Source organism: Peromyscus californicus, unplaced genomic scaffold (genome assembly GCF_007827085.1).
Source record: "Peromyscus californicus insignis strain IS unplaced genomic scaffold, ASM782708v3 Scaffold_14__1_contigs__length_90479793_seg_1, whole genome shotgun sequence".
Taxonomy (NCBI): Eukaryota; Metazoa; Chordata; class Mammalia; order Rodentia; family Cricetidae; genus Peromyscus; species Peromyscus californicus.
Genome location: NW_026294435.1, coordinates 5,867,439 through 5,894,995, shown reverse-complemented (window position 1 = coordinate 5,894,995; position 27,557 = coordinate 5,867,439). Strand labels below are relative to the sequence as shown.

Here is a 27,557-nt window from a genome sequence, read left to right as displayed (position 1 = left end):
CAGAGGAGTAGGGGATGGTGCTGGCCCCACTTCACATGTGTTGAAATGAAGGCAGGAGGCAGGCAAGCTTGAGCAGCACACTACAGGGAATACAGATTTGACCTTGTAGAAGTGACAGAGCTTTAAAAAAATCAAAGAAGAATTTTTAACACATCAGCTGAAGGCACAAGACAAAGCAGAGTAAGTGAGAGGGGCTTCTGAAGACACACGCATGAGCTAGGACTGGTGGTCGCAGCAAGACACTGAGCAAGGAAGGAATGCAGGGAAGTGACAAGCCATGCCAGCAGGGCCTCCTGACTCCCACATGGGCCATGTTGAGCGTGGGAGATCAGGAACACGGCAGTAACGTGGAGAGAAGGTGCTGAGCCCAGGAAAGGTTTGGGGGACAATGATGAGTTTAGTGGTGGGCTGAAGGGGTTGATAGCATGCTTAACTCCAGTTGCCAACAAGAACTCTCCATAGGAAGGATCACCAGGAAAGAGCATGAACTAGAATTTGCAGAATCAGCTGCAAATAGTGGATAATGAAGCCATGGAAGTGGAGGAAGCCATTTGCAAGAGAGTCCGGAGAAAATGTGGGGAGTAGGAGGGTGAGTCCAAATAAACACTATACAGGAAACTTCCAAACCATTTACTCAATTTATATAAAAATGGAAATGATGAGGCCAGCGAGGTGGCTTGGTAGATAAAAGCCCTTGAGGCTGAGAAAGTAAGCTTGATGGCCAGATTTCAATCCCTAGAACCCACATAAAGGGAGGAGGAGACAACCGACTCCACAAAATGTTTGTATGCATGCCATGATACGGCCACTCCCCTGTACCATGTGTGGTCTCCCCCCACCTCTCAATAATTATAAATAATAATAATAAATATTTTTCAAATAGAAAGAAGATGAGTTTCATTTCCATATTTTTCATGGCAAAAGAGAACTCCTAAAGCACTGCTTCAGCTCACTCACAATAAAGACAGTGGCAGCAATGCTGTGTTGAAAAGCAAAGAGCCCATCCCACTGTGGGAACTTCACGTGAGAGCGCCAGCATCATGGAAAGAGGGGACATGGCCTCTAGGCATAGCTCTCCTTTCCTAAACTCAGGTTGCGCTTCACTGAACAGAGAAAAACAATCAAGAGCTTCAAGGTGAGCGTCTGTTTCATAGAAGGCACTGGAAAAAAGGAACCTAAGTCAGCACAGACACCAACAAGAGCGGAGAGCGGTTCTATGAAGGTGGGTGCTTCCTCCCCACACCCTCATCCCACAGGCTCTTTGCCAGCTCATTATAGACACATTTCAAACACCTCCAAGGTGCCAACAAAGCTCTTCACATCTGCAAACTGAACTGCTCCTCAGCAGAGAGATCTCAACACCATCCTTCCCACCTTTGCATGGAACAAAAGCGTCACTTTTGCGCCCGGCACCCATAGCTGTTTGCCACGAACAGAAAGAACAGAGCCAGCCCCACTGGCTCTTTGAAGGTACACCATCCTTTTCCTGTGGCCTAATTTAGCTTCAATTGAAAAGTGCAAAAAAGCAAAAAAATGGATAAGGTTTTCGTAAGAGTTCCTTAGTAAGAGGAAGCTAATTTTCTTCTAATATCAAGTCCTTGAGATGTGCAGGCATGCTTGGTTTCCACTCTTGTATATTAGTAAATTTCTAAAATGTTCCCAGAATGGATTACTCTTTTGACGGGGGGGGGGGGGGGGGGTTCAAGTTTAAGGTTGGAAGCAAAAATAAACAACAACTTTCTAGAAAAAAACTACATTTTTCTTTTTCAAAAAGTTATCAATCTTCTTGCTAATATGGAGTACTCAGGACTGTTATCTACTCAGCATCTGCCCTCACACACGCACCTTTTGCTCTCCAAGAGAACATCATGAGCTCTGGAAACCAGGAATCACCAGGTATCCACTGATCTACAGCCCTGCCCTTGGGATCAAGCAGAGAAAGTTAACCAAGCAGAGCTGTCATTGGGAGTTTGCTAGTTAGTGGAAGAAGCACTGATCTGATCTAGAAGTATGCCCAGGAACACTCCCCAGCATTCAGAGATAAAGCTACATAGAATTACTCAGTCCAGTTGAAACTGACTACTTGTCATACCACCAAACATGGCACTTGTGTACCCATAAGTATTCTCTGGGGTTTTGTTTTTTGTTTGTTTGTTTTTCTCAATAAAACAGAAACACTTGTTGAAGGTATATTTTCCATGCATCCCTTTCTTTCATCAGGAAGGTGGAGACAAGACTACCTTTTCTTGAGGCCTTATATTCTTAGACAAAGACAGGCTTAGAAGATGGCTTGTGGAGAGGTTGGAGAGATGGCTCAGTAGTTAAGACTATGCACCTTACAGAGGACCCACGTTCAGTTTCCAGCACTCACACCAGGCAGCTCGCAGCTCCTGTAACTCTGGCTCCAGGGGCATTATCCCATGCCTCTGGCCTCTATGGACATCTGCGCTCACACGAACACAGCCACACATAGAAACACAAACATACACATAATTAAAATATACTTTAAAAAAAGATGGCTTCGGTAAATGAATACTTGCTTGGGAAGGAAGCACCAATGGAGTCTAAGAAGGCCAGAAACTTCTGAGAAGGCTTAGGCTCACAGCCCATTCTGGATGGTAAAATATACAATCATTCTGGTAATTAAGACTGCCAATCTAATAGATTAAGGTAAATATCAAATCAAAACACTGTCAGAAGAGCTTCTATTCTGAGCAGTTTAGATTAGGAGTTGCATTACGATAAGGAAGAGGAGGGGTTTCCACACCTAGGGAAAACTGTAGTGTGTGACGTCAACCAAAACGGTAGTGACACCAACCAGGCACTCCGTAAACAGACCCATCTCTGGCGTAGATGGTTCTTCATCTATGAATACAACACAGAGGGCTGGAGAGATGACTCAGCTGTTAAAGGCTAGGCTCACAACCAAAAATAGAAGAGGTACAACCTAGAGAAAGGTATAGTATTTCGCCTAAGTCTGCGCGAGCAACAGGCAGGGCAGGGCTGTCTGGAGGGTTAACTGTTGCACAGAACTCACTAACCGAAGCATCGTCATACTCCTAGCATTAAGAAAGGAATTTAGAGGCTCTCCTGGATGCAGTCAGCATCTGGTCTTTCTTTCTTCTTTTGTTGAGAACAACTCATCTTAATTGGCTTTCAACCCAAAGACCTGGCAGCCCTGACCCCCCACCTCCACCCCCCAAGGACGTGCTCTGATAGGGCTGCCCTGACCTCCCCCCCAGAGGACGTGCTCTGATAGGGCTGCCCTGACCTCCCCCCCAGAGGACGTGCTCTGATAGGGCGGCCTTGACCTCTCCCTCCAGAGGACGTGCTCTGATAGGGCAGCCCTGACCTCTCCCCCCAGAGGACTGCTCTGATAGGGCAGCCCTGACCTCTCCCCCCCAGAGGACGTGCTCTGATAGGGCAGCCCTGACCTCCCCCCCAGAGGACGTGCTCTGATAGGGCAGCCCTGACCTCCCCGCAGAGGATGTGCTCTGATAGGGCAGCCCTGAGGAGTCGTGCACTGTGCAAGCTGGGCACAGAGTCAGCCTTCACTCAGCACTCCTAGCCAGAGTCCGGAGTCACATCTCCACATTCCCAAACAGCAGTGACAGGGAATGAGGTCTAATATCGAGTCAAAACTCTCCTCCAGCAGGGAACACCATGTCCAGAATGAAATTTCCTCTGAGCCATTAAACATTTTAAACCAAAATTTACTCAGCTCAAATCCTGAACAGTAGCAGCACAGGGCAATACTTCTTTTCAGCCTTGTGAAGAGAGGGTGGAGTGCGGCACAGAATAACAGCATCCAGGGTAGGAGAATCCCCGGGGGCTGACATCTGCTTCATCTAGTCTCCCAAGTAAGTCAAGTAATCACACAGACTTCTTTCGGGGCCACTCTCTATGGATGAAAAGAGATTGCAGGGATGGCCAGGAAGAAAAGGTGTTATACTGGGAGGGATATACCCAAGTGTGGGTTGTGAAGAGTGTACATTTTTGAGAGAAGGGAAACAGGCTCCAGGGAAAGTCAACATAAAGACTCGGGAATGCCCTGCACACTTGGGGGATGTCTTTATCAGGGGCCATGGAAGAAACACACATATAGGAACAGCAGAACCAATTTTTCTCTAACATACACCTAACACAAAAGGGAAGGGGATAAAATGATAGTGGGCAAATTGAAATTTGATTTCAAATTTGAAATTAGGTTTCCAAATGGAATATGCTTTAATTAGACTATGGAAATTTCTAGAAACATTTCCTTGCCCTACTTCTGATCTTTCCAAGTTCCAATCCTGAAACAGTTCATCTTTAGATCCTTTTAAAGAGCTAGCTGGCTACCAAAGAGCTTCGCTTTGATGCCTTTCATTTATTTATTTATTTTTCTGAACTCTGGCTTCTCTGTTCCATGTGATGGAGTGTGTACAGAGACGGCAAAGCAAACACCTGTCATTCTTAAACCACAAAGAGCATAATTCAGCGCCTTTTCTGTGATCACAGAATGCAATTAATACTCTGGCTGCCTTGGTATGTAGACCAAACCTTCTGCCGCAGTGTTTTGCGGTGCTGTTGTCTAGCATGGCTCTGCCAATCTCTTCATTCCAACAGAAAGCATGCCAGGTTTCTCAGTGCTAAGCAAAGTATAATGAGGCAGAAGAGGTAATGGGGCCCTCACTGAGGGAATGTGCCCCTGAGACAACTCTCTCTCCACAACACAAAGCTACCCTAAGATCCAAGGGCTTTTGTTGCCCTGGACATAGGAAAAGTAATTAAAATATTGCCTTTAAGAAGGAATAGTAGTAAAATCCTTCTGCCATTCATCTCTGGCTGAGAAATTCTTTAATCTGTAGGAAGTAGTGGGTAGGAGAAATAGTTTTAGACAAAGAACAAGCTGTGATTTACTAAAGCTTGTGATCATTGTGTGTATGGGGGGGTTAGAACCTGGGTTACAGTGGACTAACGACATGCAGTAAGTGTCAGGATAAGGTCAGAGTGAGCTCAGAAAGATAGGCAGAGAAGCATGCCTTTAGGTCTCACACTGCAACTGCTGCTTTGGTCACAGCCATAAAGTAACTCTACATACAGCTGTGTTCCACTGGGCCATGTGCACAGTCCAAGCCAAGGCCACATGTACCGCACATCTCTATGCTGGATGTCAGGAGGAAGGGCAGTAAGAGCCAAAAGCTCTCTGCTGTGACTGAGAACTTATTAGTACTCTTTTTGTTGATTCTCTACCCTTCAAAACTCATGCACTTAAAATGACGAGAGACTCTCTAACCCAACTCCCTCAATTGAAGAGAAAGAAACAGAAAGTCTGTAACAATATGGACCTGGTGAGGCTAAAAAGACACTTCCAATATCCTGGCCCTTGGTACCCTCAACAACTACACAAATCTCACCTGCCACATTCATCTGACAGATTTCTCTTCCCCAGAGCTACACCTTTCCATGGTTAAGCCACCTCCCATGTCAAATGACTTTCTGGTTACAATGCATTGCCTTGAAGCTCCAGAGAACTTGCCTTGTTGTTCTATCCCATGGATAACTGAATCTCAATCAGAACTTCTCAGCCTTGCTTTATAATGGCAAGAACTTGACATGAGAGTCACTAATTTCCAACAGAAGAAAATATCTGCTAATAGTAACAATGAACCTTCTAACCTGACCTTGCTCTTCCCCAGTGGGCTTAAAAACCCAACACTATTATGTATGTATATATGTAAACTTTATATATATATGTTTGATATATGTTAGCTAAATGTAAACTGGCATATATCCTTCTGAATGGATTGTGTTCTACTGTCTTTAGTAGAGAAATAAAAATGTCCATATGGAGAAGTTTTAGGATATTTCCAACCATCCAACAGGGATAGAAGTTTAAAGGCTAGAATTCCATTCTCAACCCATCTCCAATCCCGCAGATTGGCAAGTCACCCCTACGACACATCTTCCTCTATAAAGATAAGGCATAGCCTTCCTGCCTACTCCAGCAGACAGAAAGTGGGATAAAAGTAGACAGGATATAGTCTGCTGTGGGTTACACAGGATGCTGCAAAATATCTAAACTATAGCACACCTGTGGGGAAAAGGAAGGGTTTCTTTTACCTTTCTGTATAACTCCCAAACCAAAATGCTAACTCCTCCACCAAAGCTGCCCTCCAGAAAGTCAATAGGAGCCATGCACACCATTGTAATCCTTCTAGTGAGCACATTGAATGTATTCTATTTAAACCAATATGTCCAAAATATCATCTTTTTAAAATGTAGTTAATAAGAAAATTACTGAGGAAACATTTCTGAATTCATTTGTTGATACCAAGAGTCTTTGAAACTTGGCACATGATTTATATTCTCAACACATCTGAAATAAGACTCACCACATTCACACACCCACATGTACAGGGGCCAGTTATCATGCTGGACAGTGGAAGAGCTACAGAGTACCACAATTTCACATTTAGGAGGACATACTAATTTCTTTTCAGTATCTATTGCAGTGCTTGCAGGAGATGAATAATCATTATGTGTGTGGTGAATAAGTAATATATGCTGTGGCATTGAAATATTTTGAGGATAAGAGTAGAAATAAAGGACTTTGAAAATGCATTACTCTGTGTTGACCTTCTCCTGTCCCCAAGACATGTGAGGGAAGGTCCTTGGCCACTGATGGAAAGGCTGCTGCTCCAGGATGCAATCCCAGACATGGTATCTGCTGGTGGAGGATGCCAGGTCCTCCCAGCCTTCTTTAACATGCTCCACTGCATATGCCTCCTGCCTCCAAAGTAACTGCACCAAAAAGCCCAGGAACACCGCTGAAAACAGATGAGCATGGGTCCCTGGGCCCCGAATTACTGAGGAATCATTTGCATTCTGTTAGGCAAATTTGCATAAAATTGGAGCCAAGAGAGCTTGGCTGGGTTTGCAAGCCTCACTCTTTTCTCCACGATGCTATGGCCACCACTATTTACCACCATTTATCAGGGAGGTGCAGCAGGACAGACCCCAATTAGAGTCAACATAAAAACGGAATCCTCCCCATGCCCACTTGGAAACTGGCAGGGGAGTGGGGGCACAGCCATGCCATCTGGCTGCTGCAAACTTTGTTATGACAAGAGCTTATTTGCAAGACTCTGACCTATGGCAAGAAAACACGGCTTCAGCTGAGGTTCTAATGACCCATGACTGTACACACACCTAAGTGCAGGAGAGCTTACCGTGGGAAAACAAGCCCAACACCCCTCATTCCACAAAACCCTGGGGGTCCATCCCCAAGGCACCACTTGCCCTAAAAGACACTTCTCCCTCTTTGCCAGGTGTATTGAAGTGCAAATCCAAGGTAACACTGAACTAAAGACCTCTGAACCAGACACCCATCTTTCTCCCTTTGAACCAAGGGACACATGAGTAAAATGAAGTGACGCCCAACATGACGGCTGAACAAAGTAAATTACCAAGTGTGGAAGAGAGAACAGAACACAATCAGATACTATTTTATATTGTGTTATTTTTATCTCTCCCGCCCATTTCTTTCTAAGGCTATTCCCCAGGGAAATTCCACTTTCATTACAAAACTGGTTTCTCGTGCCAGGGAAAAGGCCATGCCGTTGTTATCACCGCCATTGTTATTTCTGCTAAGGTCATCTCAGATGCTCTGTCTACGTGAGATAAATGGTTTCCTAACAAGCTTCCCAGCATCCTGTGGCTGCTCATGTTTGCCCAGAGTCATCACATTCAGGGCCTTCAGAGAAGCAGCTGCCTGGAACTCCAAAACTGGAGAGGCAGTGGGGCTCTGTCTTCAAGACCAACTGCTCTGATACTGGTTAAATTCAAACACGGCTTCACTGTACAGTCACCACCAAGAGTCACCTCCCCAAGCCTCAGCACTGTCACTGCCAGGCTGACAGACGCACCACTCCAACATACTCAGACTGGTGCAAGAGAGAAATGCAGTAACAGGGATGGAAGGTGTATAACCCACCCCAGGACATCTGCTCTGCACTGCCATATAGGCAGCTGGGGGTGTCCCTGTGACACTTTCATGTAATTACCTGCAATGTCTACACAGCCAGCTGTCCTGCCAGTCAGTGCTTCCCAGGCATCTAGTATACATGTGCCTTGTGCTAAACATGTACCCTCAGTGCCATCATGCACACCCACCTCCCTCAACTGCCCTGCACAACCTTCGTGAGCATACCTTGGAAACGCCTTTCAGGCTTTTGCCATGGCTGTTCTTACTTCCGCAGACAGGCCAGGCTGTTCAGCACCTGAATCTGGACACTTCTCCCACTTCTCTGTCTTTCCCACTTCCCTCTACCCACCAAAACAGTAAGTCAGCAACACTGTCCTCAGCGAAGTCTCTGGTGGCTCCCTCACTGTCCAGCTAAAAGTCATCGCTAGTTTGCTTCCCCATGGTGCGCGACTATAACCTGGTGTGACAGTTTCCTGGGTTAGTCTTGTCTTCAGTTTTGTGACCTTTTGGTTCCACCTTTAGCCTTATCCTGGTCACTTTGACCTGTTTGCCACTCCTAGGCTTGATAGGCACTTCCAAATATCTATCTACATGTGGGATCCCTTTGCATCCTCACATGGCAAACTCCATTTATTAAAACAAACCAAAACAAAAAACCCAGGTATTTTCCCACCAAAAGCCAGGCCAAATGGCCCTTCTGTACTTCCTTTCAGGAACAGCTCACAGGACTGTCATCTACCTATTAGTTTCTCCATCATAGGCAAGCCTCCCAACAGGCAAGAGAGCATGTCTAGAACCCAGTAGGCATTGGTCGGAACGAACAAGCCATCACAACCTACTGCACAAAGTGGTGTTAAGGGTCAGTCTGTGTAAAACAGCCTCCCAAGAGCCTCTCTGGCTGATACAGAATGCCAGTGACTCTTGTTAAGTGTGTGTGATATTGACTTTATATACAGACAAAGATTTAGAGTCAATGGTAAAGCCAAAACTCTGGAGTAAAACCTCTGTTTCCACTTGAGAGATCTTACCAACTTTCCACTCTCCAGACTGAGGTAGGAAAAGAGAGAATAGACCTGGTCAGCAAACGCTGTCTTCATTCTGCTTTTGCGTTCCTTCTCTTTCATGGTGAGTTGGAATGAATCATTTCACTAAGTCAATTTTTCAGATGGCTGAAGCCTAAACTTTCAAAAAATGTTAACCATTTAGAATGGAGATGTTTCTGCAAATCATTACCCACTTTTCCTAGATTCTCTGTTGCTGTGAGAAATTCCCGTCTGGGTAGCATTGTGCTGACTCAGATGGGTGATGGAAAGGACCCCTGGGGTCCTGGAGTCTGCTCCACACAGAGGGCTGCAGAAGATTGTGCTGTTCAGCTCCCACTTTGCTCTTCACAGCACAGTGACACCAGTCTTGATTGACATCTTGCTTGGATTGAGAAGTGCAGGAGTTTATTAAAGCACACGTCTGCATTTCCACCAACAATCATAGTACGAGGGTTCTAACCTCATCAGTGTTTTCATCCACTGGTGGGTTCAGGCTCTGAATGGGCTATGGGAAGGTAGTGAAAGGTTGGTTTGGCTGAGGGAAGTAGGTCACTGAGGGTGTGTCTTTGAAAGGAGAGCTTGCCAGAACCTCTTCCTGTTTCTGTTCTGCGTCCTGTCACAAGGTGAGGAGCTTCGTCATCCTCCTCTCCCCTGCTGCCATGATGTCCCACCCACCATCAGCCCACAACCAGCGGGGCAAGGATAACTTCAATTCTCTGAACCTGACAAATAAGACTAGTCTCCCCCCGCCCCCGCCTTTAGCTGTTTCTGTTAGATAGTTGGCCACAGTGACAAGAAAACACCATCAGATTTTAAAACAATTGTTCTAATGATTTTCAGACCTCCATTATTTAATGTATTTAATGTATTTGCTGTCATGACTGGCTGATGGAAAAAATCAATACTTAATCTTGTGAGAAAATGACTTTTAAATGCAAATTGGCTAAAATATTATTCTGCCTTGAAAAGGAATGGTATTCTAATATATGCGTCATCACAGATAAGCAAAGTATGTTGGGTATAGCAGGGCAAATGCTGTGTGAGTCCACTGTCATGTAGTAGCTGGAAGAGTCAAATTTTTAGAGAGAGGAAGCAGAAGAGCAGCCCCCTGAAAGAGAAGAAGGGAACTTGGAGTTATTATTTGATGGGAAGGGAGTTCCATTTGGGGGTCATGGAAGTTCTGGCGATGGATAACGGTGACAACTGTGCAGCACTGAAAACGGTGTTGTTAAAATGGGCTGGGGACACAGCTCAATGGCAGAGGGCTTGCTTAGTGTGGAGGTTTGAACAGGAATGCCTCCCAGAGGTTCAGGTTCCAGGGAGTGGAACTGTTTGAGAAGGCTCAGAAGGATTAGGAGGTGTGGCCTAGTTGGAGTAGTGTGACCTTGTTGGAGGAAGTATGCCACTTGGGTAGGCTTTGAGGTTTCAAAAGCCCAAGCTATGCCCAGTGGCTCTCTTCTGTCTGCTGCCTGTGGATCAGGATGTGAGCTCTCAGCTACTGCTCCAGGACCATGCCTGTCTGTTGTCACCACACTCCCTGCCAGTATTATAATGGACTCAATCTCCAGAACTATAAGCAAGCTCCCAGTTAAATTATTTCTTTCATAAAGGTTGCTGTGGTTGTGGTGTCTGCTCACAGCAATAGAGCAGCAACCAAGACACTTAGTGTACTTGAAGTCTCTGGTTCAATATGCAGGATCACAAAATCAAACAAAGTATGATTTTTAGCTAGGCATGGTGAGCCATGCCTGTTACCCCAGAACCTAAAGAGGTGAAGACAGGAGAGTATATGCAACCTCAAGGATACATAGCCTTGGATACAAGGTAAGTTCTAGAACAGCCTAAGGTACAGAGTGAAAACCTGTCTCAAAACACCAAAAACTGGTTAAACTGGTAAATGTTGTGTATATTCTAACACACAAACACACACCTGTTCTTAGCAAGTTGGCCAGAAAATAGTGGCTGAGCCCTTGGTAGCTCTAGCTGTAAGTGTTAGCAACAACCCTGCACAGCGGCTGTTATGTGGAATTGCCATCACTAAGCAGAGATCTCTAATGTGTTTTGTAGTTGTAAAAGTCTTGTACTCACAAGTTACAGTTTTGTGATAAAAAGCTGCTGCTTCTTGGGGTCATTAGGAAGAACCCTGAGAAAACTGAGGTCAAAGGGGCAAGCCTTTCTCCTTTTCACACAGAAACTGAACTCTTCCTTTGTCTTAAAGCTACACTTGTTACACAAAATCTACTGAAAGATACTGAAGGTGTGAATTCACTAGGACATTAAGGGTTAAAAACATACAGCAGCCTTTTCAATACTGCACTGTTGGTTTGTTCCTTATAAATTAAACACTGGTCAATAAACAAGAATAAACAGCTGGCCTGTTCAGTCAACTACCGCAGCACTTGGGCATTTGGGGAGCCTCGTGTTGAACTCTGTCTTGCCTAATGAAAGGTTACTATTTTCCCTGGATCTAAATAATGATTTCTCTTCCCCTTTTTTTGCTTCTTATGAAATACTATGCTGTTCTGCTCTTAGAAGCTGTTAATGTGTTATACTTAGGCAAAACATTTAAGTTTGTATTCATTTATGCTTTACTAAAAAACTTAACACACTTGATTCTTTTTTCTTTTTGACTCGAGTTTTACATTCTGCATATGAACTTGAAGTTATTTAAATATCCAACTTATCTATCTTCAACAGTGAAGCAATATATCAACTAATAAAAATATAGAAGAGAAAAGAGACATTTGCCCAGGTATGGTGGTCCACATCTTTAATCCTAATACCTTGGAGGCAGAGGCAGGCAGATCTCTGTGAGTTTGAGGCCAGCCTGGTTTACATGACAAGGTCTGGACTAACAGAGCTATAGACTGAGACCTCCTCTCAAACAAAACAAACAATAACAAAGACACTTGGTAAGGAAGTAGGAAGAGTTTCCTCTCTAGTCAGAATTTGGTGTCTACATTTCTTTGAAGAAGGGAGTTTCCTGGCCCATGCTGGACCCCCTTAGCCCTGTCAGTCAACACAAAGCACGTATCCTGTTCAAGAGTTATTATGGAGACACTGTCCTCTTCTGAGCTGAAACACCCAAATTAACATGCAGGCATGGAAATAGCATCTTGGTTGAAGGTAGGTTTGTTTCTGAGTGGAACAAAATTTATAGCCAGCTCTAAAAAGAGATACATCATCACCCTGTAAACTTGAGCAACATGTCATTCCAACCCTGGACTCTGGAAAAAAACACGAACGAAGGTCATGCCTAAAATAAGAACGACAGGAGAGTCGGGAGTGCAGCGGATGTGAAGCCACAGACTCTCCCACCTTTTTATTAAAGGCATTAGGCAGGTTACAATTTGCTGGTGAAGTCACTGCCTGGATCAAGGACAGTACCTGGGGTTGTTGTTCTGAATATGCTGACCCTTGGAAGTTGCGCAGCAGTCAGGTGTCTGGCTCTGGACAAAGCAACCGTGACCAACCACTTATTTCCCCAAAAGCTGCACAGATCCAGAAGCCAGAGGAGAACAAAACAGAAAAGACTCCTTGAAAAGCTTCATTTTTCTCAGCTATGAAAGACTGTTTAGAACCCATAATGTGAGAAAGATTTCATCTCCTTGTAACCGAAATACAGATGACTAACTGGCTTCTTAAAGAAAACAAAACAAAAACAAAACTCCACATGTATCAATTTGTCACTTTTAATAGGTCTCTGTTTAAATGTTTAAATTTTTCTTTACGTTCCAGAGGACATTAATTATCATGGGGTTGCCTGAATGTAAGACCTGGGCTTGAGGAGCAGTCGGAGAAGTCACTCGGGTTTCCATGGCTATCATGGCTATCATGCTGCTTCCCACTCTTAGGGGGTTGCTGAGGTTAATCCTGGGGCCTGGCACTTATGGGGGTTCAATAAATGCTTGTTTCCTTCCTTCCTGATTCTGACCGCCCAGGCCAGGGACCCGTGCTGAAGTAAATACAAAGGGGGCAGAAGAATCAGAGATTCCTAGGTGGAGAGAGGGACTTCAAGCACATTATCCAAAAATAGCATCTCTCTTCAATTAATGTTGTTGCATAGTAACAGACTTCAAACTGATGGTGAATTGAAGGCTAGAACACTGTATTTGGTGTGGTTTATGAAGAAAAGCCTTCATCCCGTGCTGTATGAACTGCAGCGACACCCCAAGACACACAAGTTCACCTTGCCTTAGAGGCGCCCACTGCATGCAGCCTTCCTCACTCTGCAGCTCTCCTGCTCTCCTGCTGGTTACCCAGTTCGATGTCCTCACACTGCAGGATGCAAGGAGTGGAGGAGGAAGAGCCCTTGAGCATCATGTTTTCCGTTTGAGCTCTAGTCCCCTAGAACAGCAACTGGTACACAATTTGCTTTGCTTTGTTGTTGTTTGAGACAAGGTCTCGCTGTGCGACTCTGGGTATCCTGGACTCACTATGTAGACCAGGCAGGCTGGCCTCACATCAAAAGAGACACCTGCCTGCCTTTGCTTCTCTCAAGTACTGGGATTAAAGGTCTGCACCACAAGACCAGGCTGATCTTTAACTACCAACAGTCCTCCAGCTCCAACCTCTTGAGTGCTGGAATTGCAGACATGGGCTACCACACCCAACAGTAAGAATTTTTTGCCACACTCTGGATAGAACCCTCATGCTGCTGGGTAAATGCTCCTGTCCTGCACTAAACCCATAAATGCTTGTTGATGAGTGAAGTAGGATCAACGTGCAGTTCAGTATGACCCTAAGGATAACAGTGCCACCATTTTTTTTTTAATTTAATGAATGCTTGCCCATTTTTTACTGTTTACCTAGAGAAGAGCCCATTTTTAAAAGTAAATAAAAAACACAATTGCGGGTTAGGTAGTGACAAGCAACAGTCGTAACCTGTGGTAATCACCAGGTTCCACTCTGTCTGTGTTGACAGGGTGGGTGGGTAGTTTATAGAATTGTCTCATGGGGTATTACAGAGGTCTCCAATTAGTCTCTTAGGACTGTTCTTTTAGAAGCTACATGACCAAGACCACCTGGCTCACAAGTCCCCACAGGGTCTTGAGCTCATGTATGGACATCAAATGGGATTTCCCTCTGCAGCAAGCACGGAACCAAAGGAGGGAGAATAAGCAGGAGTGAGAGACTGTGTTATTGTGTGTGTCCCTTTCTCTCTTTCTCTCTGTGTGTACGTGTGCACGCAAGTGTGCGTGTGCGTACGTGTGTGTGTGTGTGTGTGTGTGTGTGTGTGTGTGTGTGTGTGTGTGTATGTTTGGTCTTGAGGAATCAATAACAGGTTAGGCATACATTCTATCATTAAGCCACATTTTAATTTCTGTGAGCAGTAGAGGATACAAATTTTCAAAATTAAATAGGTTTGATCAAATTCCTGTCGAGCAATCTGGTGTCTTAGGAAAACATACCAGGACAGCAGGTAGATCTACTGGATGCTAAGAGCACCACCTCCCTACCTTCCTGCTTCTAAAGCACTGCTGGAAAGTTATCCCTTCTGGAGATGCAGGTAAGTGTGGGCCTGGAACCCGCAGAGAAGGCGGACTTCCTTCGGCACCTGCTTTCTTAGGCCCCCACACAGCGACTCTACAGAGCAGTTTAGCTTTGTTTCACCTGTCACGGCTGCCCTTCATAACTGAATTTTCTTCCAAGAGAAGTATACTAACTGATTTTAAAGGAGGTTATTCCATTGTGAATTCTAGCCACAGAAGTCTTCAACTAATGTCAGTTTAGTTTAAGAGGGGGGGGGGGGTGGACTCATAAACAGCTAAAACAGCTATCACAGTGTTCTGAAAATAGTTATGCGGGAATTGCCGTAGTGTAAAAGAAAATGAGTGATACTTGAAATACGCAGCCCGCCATCCCATCTTCCTTAATAACCGCTGCCTCCTACCCCACTCCTAACACGCAACAGCCCATCCCTGCCATCCCCACTGTCGCTCCCTAGGTCAGGCCATTCATTTCTTCTCAGTCTCAGCATCATCAGCGGTCTGAGGGTCTCAGACAAGCTGGTGTGGAAAGAGCCCTTGCAGCTGGCATGTTACCAGCATTCTTTCTGTCTTGTGTTCTCTGCTCCAGCCAGGCTATACTCTTCAGTCCCTACAACCCATGTCAGCTGGGTGCACAGTTCCCTCTTCATCAGGCTGGCTGTGCTCCTCCTTCAGTCTTCAGTATCCTGGAACTCCTTTCCGGTCTAACAAATGCCTCTGCCGTGCCTGCCCTCTTCTCCCTCAGCTGGAGGCATACTTGTCTACTCTGGCTGATTCAGGATCCCTACAACCCCTGGTCGGAAAGTCAGACCATCTTGCTCTAGACCTGACCTATATACACGTGTTATCATTTAAATCAATATGGCATGTTACCCATAGGCTCACATTTGTTATTTTATTATTTTCTCTTATATGTGTATGAATGTTTTGCCGGCATGTATGTTTGTGTACCACTTGCATGCCTAGGGCTGGAAGAAGCCTGTGGAAGGCATTAGAACCACTGGAATTGGAATTACAGACAGTTGTTGGCCACTATGTGGGTGCTGGGAACCAAACCCAGTTTTTCTAGAAGAGTAAGCTAGTGCCGTTAACCACAGAGCCAGCTAGCTGTTCAGTCTCAGGCTCACATTTTAAATGCTTGGTCCCTGTCTGGAAACTTCAGCAGGTGGGCCCTAGTTAGAGGAAGTAGATGATATGGGTCAGCTCTTGGGGTTATCCCATCCCTACCCCCCTATCTGTCAAGAGTAGCATCCACCACACACTCTCCACACCATGATGCTCTGCCCAAGCACCTGGGGCCAATCACAAACGGAACTCTCTGAAACCGTGAGCACCCCCCAATTCTCCTCCCGATGTCATTTCTGTTGGCATTACAGTCAACATTATACAAACATAATTAATACAGTGTATTGTGAAGAAGGCATATAAATTAATAGTTGATTTACTGTTCTATGTTCAGTAAATGCATGGTCAATTAAAAATTGTTCACTTAATGCCAAATGCAAAACTGCAAATTGGTCCTCAACAATGACAACCAGGGCAGTCCTTTCTAACATTTTACTGTACCAAACACATAAAGGTTTTAAGACAAAGTCAAATGTCTCCACCCATATTACCCCTCCACTCAACGTCCCATGTTTTTAAACCACTAATTTACTCATTGGTCATGCCCTTGAAATATTCCTTACGAAAGGCATTTTCAGATTCCAATGACATGGACTTTCATCAGTTACTTTTTAATCCAGCCAAATATTAAACGCTCACATTAACCAGATAAAGCTACTGATTTGCAGTGACAGCCTGTGTTATTCTCACACACAGGCCAAGCGTGGAATAGGAAACTAATAACCCCGTCACTGTATTCTCAAAGTATCATTTATGGGAAAGAAAATGACGTTCAAAGAAGCCTCGTGCAGGGGCTGCCATCGCTTCCCCGGCGCTGCAAGCTGTTGCACAGCAGGGGAGCTCATTTTCTCATGGATATGGGCAAGCTCAAGATCGCTCTGTCAGTGGATGTATTCATTAAGAAGGAATCTGGCAGCTGTACAGGGGACAGATAGTTTGGAGACCAGGCCAATTATCTGGGTGTCCTTTATAATTTGAAGTTTCTGAATTCACTCAAAGATAAGCCACTTGAAGAGGGGCTGGCAATGGGAACGAGGCACAGATGGCTATAGAAGAAGAGAGGGAGGATGGGGGAGGGGAGACAGAAGAGAATTTGTTTGTGGTTTCATTCATGGGGACAAATCTGCAAGTTGACACATCCGTCGTTTTAAAAGCCCCTGGAGAAGTATGGTCACCCTTCATTACAAGTAAACAAGTCATATGATCTTTCTCAAACAGATGACAAATGATGAGCAACAAGGCTTTACATTTGTATTATGCCAAGAGATGAGGGTTCTCAAAACACAAATTCCTCCAGCTCTCAAAACCACAGATAGGCTGTGAGGCTGGCTTGAACCAGAACACAAATGTAGCCAAAGCTACTGGGCCAATTGTGTTCTTGGTGACAGACCTGGTGCTCTTCCTATTGGTCAGTGTCTTTAGAAATGGAATCTCAAGTTCTCTCATCTTTGGGAATGCTGACCTGAACTGACTTCCAGCTTCAGTAGGCTGCTTGATTTTATTGGGGAAGATCATTATCTTCATGGCTTCATTGCAATTCTCTTAATATTTGAGTTACCATACTGATCAGAGCTAAAACCCACCTTTCTGCTTCTATGAGAACCTTGCACAAGCCCTTGCATCCTTTTACGGTAAGGTAATGAATAATCTCATACATCAAGACCTTCGCAGTCTGGGTTAGAGCTGAAACCTGAGAGGGCAAAGAAAGAAGGAACACGTCCATATTCTGTGTGCATATCACCCTGTATAAACAGATAGAATGTGACCATCAGCAATACCCACACTGACAGAATAATATCTGATGAATGTTTAATTGCAGAGTAAAATCCAGAAAATCTATCTTTATGAGATACTTCCTTAATTCAAAGAAAGCGATAACAAGGAAACCATAGGTATGTTTTCTTCTTTTGTTTCTAATAAATATTAATTAACAAGTAGGATGTGATAGTTGGGCACACATCGCTCATTAAGAGACAGCACTATCTGGTTAGAATGAGCTAAACACCCAAAGTGCCTTTAACATATAATTTTATTAACTCACTCATTTCATAAACCTATTCTTTATTATAAAACACTTATTGCTTATATATGCAAGATGCCATATTGAATTTAATAGGATAAATTAGTTCACACAGGAGTTCTAGAGACTCCCAAATTCCCTTGAATTTAGATTACAAATGGAGGGCCTAAGCAGCCAGCCGGACAACATTAGTTAATCTCAAGTTTAATTACTGTTTGCAAGTGGAAAGACAAGCTCAGAAAAGTAAACCTTTGGGCTGATCCTGAAGCCCCATCCACAGCACCCCCATAAAGACTGCTGGGAAAAGCTGCTGTGTTAACAACAGCAATCACAGATGGCAGATCCAGCAGTAGTAGGACCACTGGGGAATAAGGGGAGCAAAGGCCCCCCAAGCCCACATAGCTTAGGCATAAAGGCAGTTCAATTTTCACCTCAGTTTTTCCCTTGAGTGCCTGATCCTTAGGTCTCGCTGCTTACCTGGCTCTTCCACTTTGAAGAGCCTCATAAAGGCCCAAGATGAACAAGTCAAACTCACTACATCTACTTGCCATGGCAAAGTGGGCTTCCATTCTCTGGAAGGCTGTGGGTTTGGTTTGGTTTTGTTTGAGCCAGGGGTACTCCTCATGTCCTCTGATTCTTCCTGTTCATCTTTCCTCACAGAATCCAAATCTTTTGGTCCTACATCTTCACAGTTCCCACCTACCCAGCTTTTACACACCCCCATTCGTAGTCCTGCCTGGTCTCTCTGGTTTAGCCTCAAGCATCATCAGTCTTCTCTCACATACACATTCTGCTCTGTCTCAGGATCCTTTCAACATCTACCAAGTTAAACACAACTCTCTTAGTTTAGGACCAAAGGCTACATTCTCAAGTTCTTCCCAGGATGTTCTCGATGCTCTAATCAAGAACCTCCCAGTTCTCTAGGCCTGCTCCATAGCTCTGGGTCTCACTGCCTTAAATATTCCTTCCCCATATCTCTTATCTATTTTCCAAAGTTTGCTTCAAAACTCTCTCCCATATGGCACTCTCCATGTTCCATGTAGTGCCCTCTAACTAGATTAGATCTCTGTCAGCTAAAAATGACAAGGACTTCAGATTTGCTCGTCTGAATGTTTGTGCTTTAAAACACTTACTAACCAAAACACCTAGCACTGAGCTTTTTATATGCAGGTGCCCAATAAATATTTTTCTCTGTGAAAACAAAAAAGCTAGTATGTATGTTTTCCGAAATAACAAGAGCCTTTAAATCCTCCCATGCCCACTGTGGTTCTGGATGCTGGGCACTTGAGTTAAGGTTCACGGACAGTCGCTCCTTTTTCTTAACGCCTCCTCAGATAATCTTACTCTTGAACTGCTGCCATTTCAATGTTCAGTAAGTGGCTCTGCCTCGATATTCTCACAATTTTGTTATAAAATACTTTCAAACCTCTTCTCTGTGTATTCAGTGAAAAAAAGAAGAAGAAAAGAATGATGGCAAAAATCCAAAAAGGAGACAGCTAGCGATAGCCCCGGAGCTTTAGAGGAGAGGTGCCGAGCTGCCCTCCTGAACGGAACTATCCCCCCACCCTACGTGATAAATCAGCTTGTACAGTTGACGACACAACTCTCAGGTGGTTTTGTTTCTACCCTAATTATAACAAGGATGTGCATTATATACTAGATAAGCACTGGACTAAGAGGACAAAGAATATGTTCTGTCTTCTTTTGGGAATTTCAGATGTAGGTGAGAGGGGAAGGTTGGCTGCAATTCAATTTCAGACTCAATAACATAGTATAAAGTTCACCATGCTGCAAAGTCTTAGCGCCTATTATGAAGAGCTGGAAACAGGCAACAAAATACAACCTGCAGCTTGGACCTTGTTTGGAGTACTGCACATTAACACCTGCGAACTCCTCATTATTCTTTTGCAGCCAGACTGTCCTTTTGATAGCTTAAAATGGAGAGATATAGTAATTGGGACTGTCACAAGAAAAGACATTGTGGTCTCAATGGAAAAAATCTCCCTTGAACAACTACAGCTTCTCCAGACACAGTGGACTCTCCAGCTGTTTTCAGGAGCTGTACTAAAGAGCGGAGGGAGTCAGTCATGAGCTTCTGACTCATGATGCTAAAACCCCAGAGAGCAGATTATTAACTAAAAAGGGAATACTTTCTAGCCCCAAAATCCTAAAGGCAAAACAAACAGTGAAGCAGAAATGCAATGTTTCCTACTGGTTTGTTGTGGAAGTTTCTGCTCCACATGTGATGTGTAAAGGAAGGTATGTTCACTTCCATGGTTAACCTCCTCATGGAATGTGCTAGATCACCCAGGAGCGTCACCCAAGGAGCCAAACCAAAGTGGCCACACCAGCATGTCATCGAGATTCCCTTTCAAACACGTTGAAGGACAAGTTTGGGGAAATAGTCTTTACAATAGGTTACCTTACTTTAGGTAGTCAAGGCATTTGCAAAGCTCAGTAGTCCTCTGGAATCACCCACTGAAGGGATCCCAGCAAGTCAAAACTATGGCAGCTGATGCTCTTCTCTGCTTGGAGCTGGAGTTTGTGATCTCTGGAGTGAAGGAGCAGCACCTGTCAGTGGAATCTTTACCTGCCTCTCTGCCTGTGGCAAGATCAGGGTCTGGTGAGCTGTATGGTGGCTTTAGTGAAATTTCACTATCTTCTACCTCCTGGAAGAATCTAGATACAATGCCATGTTCTCCACGTGAATTCTACCCTTCAACTGTTGCATGGTGACAAGGAGCTATATCCAGGGTACACCTATGAGAAAATCTAAAAAGCCTTAGACACAGAAACCATCATTGACCTCACTAGAGGTCAGTACTGGCACTATACATCTGGCCCTTCAGAACAGCCACCTGCACAAGGCCTTAGAGGAAGGAAAAGAACCTTTTAAAGTTAAAATTTTTCCCATCTGCATTTAAGGAAAGAGGCCACGGGTACCGTACATTGTTGCTTAGGAACACAGTGAGAGTAAGTACGAATTCCTGTGAATTGTGAATCACATTTCAGAAGAGAACAGCTGATAACAGCGTAGTACTAGGACTGGAACCAGAGCCAAAGAGAGGCTTTTCTTTTTCTCAAAGGTGCGGGGCGGCAGGGGTGTCTCTAGTCTGGTTCAAAATGTACTTGTATCTTTCTGTGTAAGAGAAAGAATTATTTAAGACACTTCTTCAGATTACCATGTTCTAATTAGAGCAAGCTTCGATTGTCTTTTCCTTAAAATATATTAACGGAATTCTTTAAAGACTGTAGACTAGCATTTATTAAGTCTAATGTGCATAAACCGTGTTCAGTGGATCACTATTTAAAAAGGGAACCCCCCCACCTTTCAGTTCTGTGAATCCTATATCTACGTGGAATGGTTATTTTTTTTTAATTATGTGCATTTGGCCCCTGATTTAAATCAGCCCGAGGCACACACGAACAATCTTGTGGTTGGAAATAACTTTACGATCAGGCTGAAGCGCATGCAAAACCCGGACTTGCCTTTTTCTCTCTAAGTCCACGCTCTTGCTCATGGGACTCCTGGTTACTATGCGTTCACTAAGACACAGAAAGCCCTAGCCTGTGATTTATCCAGGCTGGGGTTAGCTTTCCTTCCCATGTGCCTGGCACACGGGAAACTTGCCATCTTGTCTGCTGGAAACTCAGTCCTTGAACACTTCTCCACCTGCTTAGACGTTAAGGGAGCATGTTTGAATTAAGCTGAGAAGAATGAAAGACAAACTTCATAGGAAGCTGAACTCACTGAGTGGTCTCTCTACAGTCAGGGGCTGGGGTGACCAGACTGAAAGGTCACTGCCATACCTGAAAAAGGTAATATCAGATTACCTTAAAAAGGTTTAACAGAACCTTTGACTCTCAATAAACCTCTGGGGGCGGGGGGGGGGGGGGGGGGGGGGGGGGGAACCTTGGTACTTGTACACAACAAAGACAGTGCTGTTTTCTTGTACAAATGCATTCCTTTGCTAAATTGCTACAAAGACCAGTGCCCTTCCTTGAAGCATCTGAGGTAGAGCTCCACGTGGGAGCCACTGTGACACACAAGAGTCACCCATGCTGCTTCGTGCGTGGATTTATCATCCCTCCAAGACACAAAACAGGAAAAGGATGAGGAAAAAAAAAGAAGAATGACAAGAATTTGGCTTGCTTCCCACCCCGCCCCCACCCCTTTGTCTGTGGATTTCTGTTATGTGGTAGCTATGTGTGGCCTATGGAGTTTAAGCAATGTGACATGTACCAGTTCTATTAAGGGGGCTTAAAATGAACAGTCTGCTCTTTTTAGAAAGCACAACTAAAAGAATAGGACACACAAAAGAAATGTTTTCAGTGGATACTAAATAGCAACAAAAACTCCAACACAGAACAGAGAACTGAGTGAACTAAAAACTTGTATGATGTTCCAGAAACATAACCACTCAACATCACATGACCAAAACCTCTAAGACCAATAACATGATTTTCTTTTCTACAAAATAAATTATTGAAAGTAGTCATGGGATTCCTAGCAGACAGAGATACACAGTTTCCCAAGGAAAGTTCATCAGGGAATGTATTATTTAAGACTGGATCATCATAATGCTATTTTTAATCCTATCATTTTGCTGCCAAAACTGGCCATGGCAGCTGATACTGGCCACTAGAAAAATGATGCTCTTTCATGGAGCTCATGCACTGTCATGAGAATGGTAATGTTTTCAGTTAGTCAAATGTTTTGGTGGATATGAACTGTATTCAGAAAGGGGAAACTACTTGCTAACTACCCAATAAAAGGGAAGCTGACCTCTCCTGGGTACATAGAAATGAGTTTCCCTTTAGTTGAAGAAGAAAAGCTATCTCACTTTAACGAGGCCAAAAAATGCCAATGCAAACTCATAACCACCATGAGAAACATTCTTGAGAGGAGTAGACTGTGCATGTTTAACTTTGCTCTCGCCTTCATTCTCTGCTTCTTCTGGGGGTCAGATTGCTGTAGTGGACATCTGGGAAACAGGATGCCAGGGAACATTCTGGACCTGGTGGCCACTGGAAAGAGGTCTACAGAATCTGTCACAGGATTGATCATTCAAAAAGCAAACAAAATAACAAACAAAAACCCCACTCACACGCAGAAAGAATCAAGCATGACAGCCAGCAGCTCTGACTGCAATGCACAGAGAAACCAAATGTCCGACTCAGTGGCACTAAACCAAAGCCTGAGATTCTCTGCCCAAGAAGGTCCCACGTGAGACCCATGCTACTTATCTGTAGGGCCTGGGACATTTTCTAGAGTTGCTGCTGTCCCCCTGTTCTAAACTTCTTGCCTTTCTCTAGACAGCACACAGGCCCTTATTCAGACCTGGGGATAAGCCAAACTCTGCCTTATACCCAATTATTTCTTTATTCTTTGTTTAATTTGCAGGTTCTGGGACCCTCTCTCAGGAGCTGGTCATTTCAAGGACTGTTTTCTCTGTAATAAACATGGAATAGTCTTCCCCAGCCATGGAGCACTCTGCTTCAAGTGTTCTGTATAGTTCTCTAGATGAGCTGCTCCACTGACCATGGGAAGTTATTCCCACCACTCACATCGTTTACTCATGTCAAGAAAATAAGCTCTCTGCTGAAACTTAGCTATTGTTATTAAAATGTCACAGCAATATGCAACATACTAGAGGAACAATCCTGAGTAATATAAAGTTAAAGGGAAATCTATAAGCCAAATGCCTAGAACAAAAATTTAAATTAATAAGACACATTTGAAACCACAGGCTGATAGACCAATCACTAAGAGCTTCAGATTCTACCACTTTTACTCAAGGTGCTTACATAAGGTTCTATTTTCTGATACACACTCCTTTCTTGTCAATTCCTTTCTTTTCTGGCATAGTCATCCATTTATGTGTTGCTCTGAAAATTATTATATACTTTTGTTTTTACCATCAGCCATTTGTGGTTCTCTATGACTTATGTTTGCTGTAAGAGGCTTTGTCAAAAAAAAACCAAAACGTTTTTATCATCTCTTCCAGTATGCCATTGTGGATAGGTTTCATAACACAGAGCCTATGCATTTATCAGCCTCAGATACCTGCTGACCACAAAGACAGGACCTACAACAAAATCTTGATGACGAGCACAGGAAAAAGAGATGCTTCATTTAAAGAGAAACCTCAGTCTTCTGCTTGTCGACAAATTGCAACCTGACAACAGTGGTCAGCTTGGATCTGATGTTCCATCAAAAACATATGGTCCTGTTTCCCATATTTTTATTAACCTGATAGTCAATACTTACTGCCTTGGATTTCCTTGAAGTAGAAAGAAACACATTTTTTTTTCATAAAAATACGAAATAACAAAACTATGAAATTGTTTTACTTTGGCTTTAAAATTATTCTTTTGGAGCCTTGCGTCCCCCCTCTGAATACAGTGGCTAAAAAATCAGCCCACCTGCTCAACTAAACATCTAACAAAATTAGTTTCCATTCTTCAGCCAATTCTTCCAGCACTGCTAACAATCTGATCATGTGGGACGTCAACAAACAAGCAATTCGCAAAGAGCATGTGACTCTCAGGCATTTCAACTCGGATATTTGAGTTAATTTTACTTTTAAGCCTTGAACGGTGCCATCAATATTTTGTCAACTTTGGCCAAATAAGATCAGATGTTCACATCAATCATCTATTTTTCTTGGCTTTTTCTTTTTCTTTTTGGGACCCATAAATATTAGCACATCTTGCAAACTGTAGTAAAAACATAATATGTTTCTAGGCATTTGATCTATGTGTGGTCAATTATAGACTTTTTGTTCCTGTTCAGTGCTATAAAAAAATAGTCATTCTCTTGAGACGATCCAAGACAAAACTACAATGAAAATCCTTTTCATTAAACCAAAATCTTTAAAAAATGTCAGACAATAATTATTGCTTTTTCATAACTTAATTATTTTAGATATAATAAGCCTTGAGTCTGCTCCCCAACCCCTACCCCCAAAGAACCAGGGAAAAGCTTAAATCTCATGGTAAAATAATGGAAGCTTGACCTCCCAAGATACCAGAAAACTTTCACCCCATAGACACTCATCAAAGCTATGGATACTAAGCATTTCAACTTAAGTCAGGGCTGGACACCTCATAGCTAAGTGTTACTATTCCTTTCGCAGACACCCTAGATGCAAGTGGATTCAGCAGTGGAGATGGAAAAATGATGTAGATTGTGGGTAGAGATAAGTCAAGGATATTAAAGTGGATGAAAACTTCTAAATCATGTGTGAGTTACAGAAGGCAGTCTGGAGCCCCTGCGGACTCGCTGATGGAACAGAGCACCCACAGCCTGTTCTTCAGGGTGCACACACACCATGCCCACTGAGACTGCCGCACCGACCGGAGTCCACAAACACCCGTGAATATCAGCTTACCTTTTTTACAAGCTTAGCTATGATTTCCAGGAAAGGGGGCTGTATTGTTTTTCTTTGGGAAAAATGTTCCCAAGTGAGTCGGAAAAGGTATGCCTGCGTCCTCTGGTGGAGCCTGTTTGTCCAGTTGGACCTTCTCAGTTGCCAGTCCACCAGAAGAGCTAAAGATGCACAGGCCAAGAGAGAAAGCTGGAGGTCTGGTTCCTCCACAGGACCCAAAACATCTGCAACAAGCTACTCAGACTTTATGTAACTCTGGGAGTCACTGGAGGGGTACCATTTATCTCCAAATCCTACTAGACCAAAAATGCTGGACCTTTGCTCTTTCCACAGGCTGCAGGCAGGACCTAGCACAGTGTTGGCAGGGTGGATCTGACCACAAGAAGGGGCCCGGGGAAGCAAAGCTTAAAACTCCATTTTAGTTCATTGGCTCAATGGCTCACTTTGACCCAGGATCCACTCACACCCCAACCTCTGCATCTCGGCCTTGAGAGCAAAGCCTAGACTCATTCAGCCAGACATGCACCTACCCAGCCTCCGTTATCCTGGATCCAGGTGTGCAGATGCCGGTTCAGGTACTCAGTCATCCACAGGGCGATGTTGTCCACCAGGGGTGACATCTCCCTGTTGACGCTCTCCACACACATGACCCCACCGAACTCAAAGAAGGCCACAATCCTCCCCCAGTTCACCCCATCCCTGAAGAGTTCTTCCACCACCGTGGCAAAGCGTCCCCTCGCGGTGAAGGGCGTCAGGTGCAGCTGACTGGACATCTCCGCGAAGTCTCGACGATAGCGACGGGAGAAGTCGTCCCCGGCCCGGCGGAGGGTCAGGTGGACCACAGGTGGCACCGGGCTGAGCGCAGGTCCAGCGGTGGCGACTGTGGGCCGTAGTGGCGACGTCCTGGCAGCCGTGTCCCGGTGCACAGCAGGCGTTGGGTTGCTCTCGGGCTGGAAGGAGAAGATGCCAGGGGTGGGGGCGGCCCCCAGGGGCGCGGCGTCGGCATCTCCCGCATCCCACTCGTAGCCCCTCTGTGACAGCTTATAATGGATGTACTTCATGACGATCTCCCGGTTATCATACCCTGTTCTCCCGGCTTGCGCCATCCTTCCCCGAAAAAAGCTGCAGGTACCAACAGCACTTCTGGTCCCAACTCCCGCCCCACGGCCCCAAAAGGAAAAAAAGAAAGAAAGAAAGAATAGTTATAATCCAGTTCTATTGGATGTGCTTTTGCATTCTTGGATGAGGGGGTATCTTCAGTCACGCGGAACACTTGATTCTGGTGTTTCCCCCTTGGCATGAGATGCAGGAAATTTTTATTCAAATTCCTTTCGGCTCTTTATTTCATGAGGCACATTATTTATTAAGCTTTGTTAATATCAGTCTACTTCCTCCGCAATGCTGAAAGGTGAGGGGGGCAGGACGACCTAGCAAGTTAAAATCAGGTGTGTTCTCCTTTATATACTCAGGGGAGGAAGGGCATATCCGCTACAAGTTACACGCTAAAGAGAACGCATTGAACTGTCTGGAAATTAAATTTGCTCGAATGCATTTAAAGTAAAAAAAATTCAAATGCGTCCGTTGAAAGTTACATTAAATCAAATTCCTGTGCAAAAAAAACTTACTGTGTTTTTTAAGGACGGCATGGTCTTCTGTTAAATTCCCCCCCCCCCCTTTTTTTGGTAAAACCCAAACAAATACTAAGGCAACGACACCAGCGATCTTCAGAAGTCTCCTTGTATAAGCTTCTTTGAAACTTGCAATGAATCAGGAGTTGGCGGGGTGGGGTGGCTAGGTGGAGTAAAAATCAGCAGGGTTTCCAGATTGCGTCCCCACACTTCAGCTTCACTGAAAATGTCAACCCGTTGGAATCCCTACCGGAGATCTCAAGAGCACGACAGCAGGGCCAAAAAGGCAGCGGTGGCGGCAGATGAATTACAATGTCCAGCCCAGCATTTGCAGAAGTCCTGTGATTTCCCCGTCTTCTCGGCAATTTGCACTCGCACACACACGCTCGAGCGCAGGCATGGATCGGTATCCACCGGATTGCTTCAACCCTCCACGGTAGAGAGACACGCGAGGGGGACGATGGAAGAGCGTGGGGGAACGGGGACGAGAATCCTCTTCTGATTAAACTCCGAAAGGCCAATGCGTTTTCCGAAAAACGAGGGGGAAAGCAGCTTGATAAATGCAGGCAGGGACGCGCTGGGGCGGCCGGTGCCGAGCGAGCAGCCCGCGCGCTGTGTGTGGTGCGCTGCGGGAGAAGGAGGTGGGGGAGGGTTTGCCCCCCCTCTTTTTCCTAAAAAGGATGACTGCTACGAAGTCCCCCCCCCCGGCCCCCTCTTCCGCTGCACCCCACCGGCGCACCCCGCCTCCGGGCTGCGCACCCTTTCTCCTCCTCCGCTCCGTGCGGCGCTGGCCGCCTCCTCCTCGCGCTCACGCGGCGCAGCCGGCTCGGCGGTGACTGCTGCGGCCGGGGAGGGCCCGGACACCTCGGTGGCGGCGGCGGCTGCTCTGCGG

General features: G+C 44.8%; 1 protein-coding gene across 1 annotated transcript in view; it reads right to left on the bottom strand.

Moving 5' to 3' along the window:
- Window positions 1-27,331, bottom strand: part of Bcl2 (BCL2 apoptosis regulator) — a 171,186-nt gene extending 143,855 nt beyond the window's left edge. The window contains exon 1 of the mRNA XM_052736465.1: window positions 25,568-27,331. Within this exon, the coding sequence (XP_052592425.1) occupies window positions 25,568-26,143 (576 nt within the window). The 5' untranslated portion in view covers window positions 26,144-27,331. The remainder of the gene's footprint in view (window positions 1-25,567) is intronic.
- Window positions 27,332-27,557: the final 226 nt, after the last annotated feature.